Below are 5,686 nucleotides of genomic sequence, written 5' to 3'. Positions count from 1 at the left end.
CTCAGAATTGCCAATTGCTGACCTTCCTCCTCCTCCTCCACCACCACCTCCTCCTCTCCCCACATCCCCTGCCAGCCCTCTTTGCCCACCAGGCCTCAACAAGTCCCCAGACCGCTTTGTTAAAATGTCTTCGGCTCCCTTCCCACTCGTCACTGCTCAAGCTTTGCAGGGCGTCAAACTTCGCTCGGTCAAGAACCAAGAAGGCCTGACTGGTGTCATGTTAGCCGATTCTATCCAGAATCCACTAAGCGAAGAAGCTCAGCCAGATAGGGCTGTGCTGTCTAATGCTGATGATCAACCAATTGGAACTGGACAACAAATTGATCCAGGTACACATGAACCCAACATAACTTTAGTGGGCAACTTTGATTGCTCAACCAATGGGTACGCAAAGCAACCTGGATGCAAATCTGAAAACTGCAACCTAACAAAAAGTGATGTGAGGACACCCAACGATAAATCGCCTTTTGCTGATCTTCTGAGCCAAGACGGCATTATCGCTAACCAGAGAAACTCTGAGCCGAAGCTAACCAATGGCAAAACTCCTCAAGAAATCCAGAAAAATCAACAAGAGGTGGGAAATCCAGATGCTGCTCCAGCAAATGATCAAGTCTCCAGTCTTGAAAGTTCCTGGGTCAAAATGTCCTATGGTTTGGACAAAAAATGCATAAACACAATCATCCAACAACCGTTTTTGCAACATCAAGTCACAGATACGTTACCAGATGCTAAGCTAACTGAGCCTGCAGAGAAACAGGGAAACTCTTCATACTGGACCCTCTCCGAACAGAAATATGAGTCTCACAGAGAGAGCAGGACAATACTGTCAGAGCGCAAAGACGAAATGAAGACAAAGAATCGTTCAGAAATGTGGAATGGTGTCACTCATGAGGATTCAAAGAGTGATTTAAAACAGAGTAAGCCAGGTAGTCCAGGGAAACTCCGCTCCCCAGAGAAGCCAACCCTGCCGAAGAAGCCTGACCTCTGCATTCTTGGTCTCATGGAGTCCCCTGAGGTGAGACGAGGACCAGGTGGTCAATCACAACCTCCTGCTGATTCCTTGTGCACACCTTTGCAAGCACATCCGCACCTGACTTGCGCCACTGCAGACAAAACGGCAACTACTAAAAGCTCAGTGTCACAAATTTTACCTGCACACTTAATGACCTCTGCTTCTGCACCTGCAAACACAACACCTGCCAGCATCAGCTCACCTGGCAACTCCCCTCATAGGCAGAAGCCACCGATTTTGCACAAGAAGCCAGATTTGTCACTGACTTCACCTAAAACAAACAAACCATCTAGAAATACAGATGTGGCATCCCAAGGCACTACAGGGACTGGTCGCACCTTAGGGACCACGGGGGCCTCGGGGAACATGGATACCACAAGGGCTAGAAACACCGTAAATGGGACCATGTCACGAAGTTGGGGAACCTCTGAGACCTGTGGTGCTTTCGGTAACTCAAGGGCGCATGGAGCTACTTCCCTCCAGCGAGGGGTTACCCAAACTGCAGGAACAGACCCTTGGATCATCAAGACAAATCCTCATGAGGATGATGAGAAAATATTCCATAACAGCATGATGAGGTCATCGCTGGCTGAAGACGAGGAGGAAGACGAGAAGGAGAAGACAGGGATAAAGACAGCGGTGATGATGATGACGTCCACCACAAGGAAAAAAGACAAAGCAAGGAAGAGGAGGAAGAGGAGGCCAGGCAGGCAACTGCTGATGATGTCGTCAACAATGGAGCCCTCCCACTCCTCCTCCTCATCATCATCATCGTCATCGTCATCTTCCTCCTCGTCTGGAGATGAGCGAGACGTGGCGAAAAAGAGAACGATGAGTCAGAGAGGGAGGATGGCGACAGTGTGCAATCAAGACACCAGTGACTCCGAGAACTCCTGCACCCTGATTGGTCAGAGCAGGTGCTCCCTCAGCAGCGCGCTGTCCACCGACAGCCTGCGAGCGGGGTCGTCGCTTCCAGACCTCCTGATACAAGAAGAAGAGGAGGAGCAGAGGAGCAAAGAGGGAGCAGACAGGAGGAGGGAGGCGGTGAAGGAGGACCAAGGACCTCCAGATGGTAAGTGGTGTTCAAAATATTTTGGATGATTTTTTTTTTTCTTTTTTTTTTTCCAGAGCCAGAAACTGTAAAAGCTTAACGTGTCGTACCTGATGACGCCACTGCATCGAGCAATTGTGTCTGCTGAATTAGATACCTGTACTGCCATATCGACAGCCTTTGTAATGAGAGTAGGAGCACATCATGTAGTTTTTGGCTCAGTTTGCTGCTCAAACAGGCCGTGAGAAGGAGCTGGAGAAGAAAACAAACATTTGCAGCTGCTGCGAAGCTACAAAACTTGATCTCGTTCAGTCAGAAAGCTGCTTAGTTAGAGATTTCTGCTCTCGCCTCCAAATACTGCCAGGAGAGTGCTTTTTTTTTTTAACCATGATTCATGGAAAGTAATAAACACTCTTTGTGTCTCCCTCCAGCTGATGTGTTTGTCAGCGTCTCCGCAGACCAGATGTTTATCTCCGGTCAACCACGGACCACGGAGGACCTGTTCGCTGTCATCCACAGGTAGGAAAACACAGACACCCTGCAGACTGTAGCTGCACCTGAACATCGATCTGACCTGTCTGTTTGACTACTCCTTTCGCCTCTGTGGAGCAGTGCAGTGTGGGAAGGCACCGCGTGAAGGTAGGCAGGTAAAAACCACTCAATTTGTAGCAGACGGAGGTTAGTTCTTGACCCGGGTCCGGTTGATCTTCCCTCCTTCCTTGCTCCCCTTAAAGGAAGCATTTTGTTCCCTAACTTGTGATCGTCCTTCCCAAATAGTAGCGTCTTCCTCGCTCTGTAGCTGAAGCCCCGTCACTCTTCCTTTTCAAGGTGACAGTTTTGTGCCTTTGTGTCTAAAAAGTATGATCATGGAATTGGGGGGTCTCAAGAATGATTAGAACTTGGTGGTCACAGGTCTAAGATCTTGCCTCTGTCTTGTTCTTGTGAATGCAATATCTTAAGAACACCTTGAGGGAATTTCTTCCAATTTGCCACAAACGTCCACTTTGAATCAAGGACGAACTGATTAGAATTTGGTCAGTGTAACCTTGTCTGTCTCATTCTTGTGAATGTGATATCCCAAAAATGCTGAAAAGGAATCTTTTTGAATTTGGCACAAACTTCCACTTGTACTCTTACAATATATATTATAATATTACAATTTGTTTGTAAAAGGTCATGGTTATTGTGACCTTGTCTCTGTCTTATTCTCGTGAATATGATATCTCCTCAAATTTCGCACAAACATTTACTTGGACTCAGCAATAAATCGATTAAATTTTGGTGGTAAACAAGACAGAGGTCAAGGTCACAGTGGCCTTGCCTCTGTCTCATTCTCATGAACATAATATCTCAAAAACACCTTGAGAGAATTTCCTCAAATTTGGCACAGACATCAACTTTGAGTCAAGGATGAACTGATTAGAACTTGGTGGTCGTCTGTTTTTGTGAAAGCGATATCTCAAGAAGTCCTTGAATTTGGCACCAACATCCACTAGGATTCAAGAATGATTAGAATTTGGTGGTTAAAGGTAAAGGTTGACCTTGCCTGAATCTCCTTCTCTTGAATATCTGAAGAATGCCTTGAGGGAACAATTCTGACTTTTGGCATAAATGTCCACTTGGAAACAAGGATGAACTGATTAGATTTTGTTGTTTAAAGGTCAGGGTAACTGTGACCTTGCCTCCGTCTCGTCCTTGCGAATGCAAAACCTCAACAACACTTTGAGGGAATTTCTTAAAATTTGGCACAAACGTGACTAAAACACAGACTAAAATTTGGTGGTCAATGGTAAAAGATTGCTGTGAAATTAAAGTGTCTCACTGTTTTTAGCCATAACTCAAGAATTCATTATTATGCCAGAATTTCACACAAATGTCTAACAGGATAAAATGATGAAGTTTTACTTATATTTATGTATTTAAACTGTAAGTACAGTTTCATTGATGTGCGGTGGCATACGGCTGTAAGGCAGAAACCTCCGATTATTTTGATTTTTGTTTTGTGAACACCCAGTACTCTTTGGAAAGTAAGACAACAGGATGAGTCATGTCCAACAAAACAAGTCCAGAAAATAAAAACAAGTCCAGACAAGTAAAACCGAGTCACGGAGCAGAAGGAGAACTTGACTGGTCTTTGTGTTTGTCTCAGGTCTAAGAGGAAGATGCTCGGAAGACGAGATTCAGAAGACGGTACAAACCGTTTCCCGTCCTCCTCTTCCTCTTCCTCCTCCTCCCGTCCGGGCACCCCCGCCAACCCTTTGCCCTGTTTGACCCGCCTTATCATCCCCAGAGGTCAAAGGTCGGCTCGCAGCGAGAGCTTTAAGGCCCTCCTGCTGAGGAAGGGCAGTCGCTCTGATTCGGCATCTCGAATTTCGGCCGTCGAACGGCTTCGCATTCTTGCTACTCCTGCGACTACTAGCGACCTCCAGAGTGTAGCGCCGCTGCCTCCGCCACCGCCGCCGCCGCCAGATCAAGACAAACACCCAAGCTTGTCCCAAACCTCGGACACATGTGATGTCCACCTCACGCCAGACATGTCTCCGTACGATCAGAGCTTCTCCATGATCGGGTTCGGATGGGGGCGGAGGGATCTGACGCAGACTCCCCTCCTCCTCACCTCCTCCTCCTCCTCCTCTCACTTCCTCTTCCTTTCCTCCTCCTCCTCCTCCTCCTCCTCCATACGTCCTCGCTCCCTCACTCCTCCCTGCTCCTCTAGCCGGCGCTATGCCGCCCGCTGCCGCCTCTACGCCGCCCCCATGACCGCCATCTTTGAAGGAGGAAGTGAGGAGGAGGATGAGGCTTTCACCGGAGGAGAGTCAAGCCAGAGGTTGGTTGAGATTTCGTGATGTGGACTCGATGCATTTATGGAGATAGTTTGGATTGGACAGGACGTCGTTGGAGCTGCGTGACGCCGCCTCCTCAGATCGCAGGAGATCTGAGCTGAACGTGATGATATCGGGCTCATGGACACGTCGCACTGCCCCCGCAAACTGAACCGAAAATCGGACAAACCTGCTGACTGACGCATTTCAATGAATGTATTGAAGCACACTTGGAAACTTTCGAAAACTACGGAAGCCTCGAGAGGACACGCATTTATTTACGCCTCACGATCATGGAATTATGATCTCAAGAAAATCTTTCTTTCTCCGGTTAATGTGCTTAAATCTCACTTATTATCTTGCATTTTTATTTTTTGCTTGATTTGTCTTTTTTCCAACTTTTACGGAAGTTACATTTGTATTTTATTTGTTACATAGAATATATTTTACTGCGATGGAGTATTAGGGCCGAGAAAAAAAAGTTAGATTTCGAGAATAAATTCGTAACTTTGAGAATAAAGTCGTTATATTACGACAATGATGTCGTATTTTTACAAGAAAAAAGTCGAAATTTTATGAGAATTAAACTTGTAATATTATGAAAATAAAGTCATAATTTTAAAAGAAAAAAATCTGAATTTTATGAGAATGAAATCGTGTTTTGTGAGAAAGGGGATATTATATAAGGGAAATAAACATATCGCCTGCTTTAGAGTTTGCTTTGTGAACCTATGTGTTTATTTTCATAATATAATATTCCCTTTCTTATAAAAATACAACTTTATTCTCGTAACATTGCAA

At 45.8% G+C, this 5,686-nt stretch overlaps 1 protein-coding gene across 1 annotated transcript; it reads left to right on the top strand.

Moving 5' to 3' along the window:
- Positions 1-13: 13 nt before the first annotated feature.
- LOC121965716 (Nance-Horan syndrome protein-like) lies at positions 14-5,352 on the top strand (the record flags this gene model as incomplete). The annotated part of the gene is made up of 3 exons (XM_042515841.1): positions 14-2,084; positions 2,495-2,582; positions 4,213-5,352. Coding segments are annotated over 3 exons (2,856 nt in total), but the record flags the coding sequence as incomplete, so codon positions are not given.
- Between the last annotated feature and the right edge of the window lie 334 nt (positions 5,353-5,686).

Source organism: Plectropomus leopardus, unplaced genomic scaffold, assembly GCF_008729295.1.
Source record: "Plectropomus leopardus isolate mb unplaced genomic scaffold, YSFRI_Pleo_2.0 unplaced_scaffold21304, whole genome shotgun sequence".
NCBI lineage: Eukaryota > Metazoa > Chordata > Actinopteri > Perciformes > Serranidae > Plectropomus > Plectropomus leopardus.
Note: the sequence above shows the minus strand (reverse complement) of the source record. Positions and strands in the feature narration are given on the sequence as shown.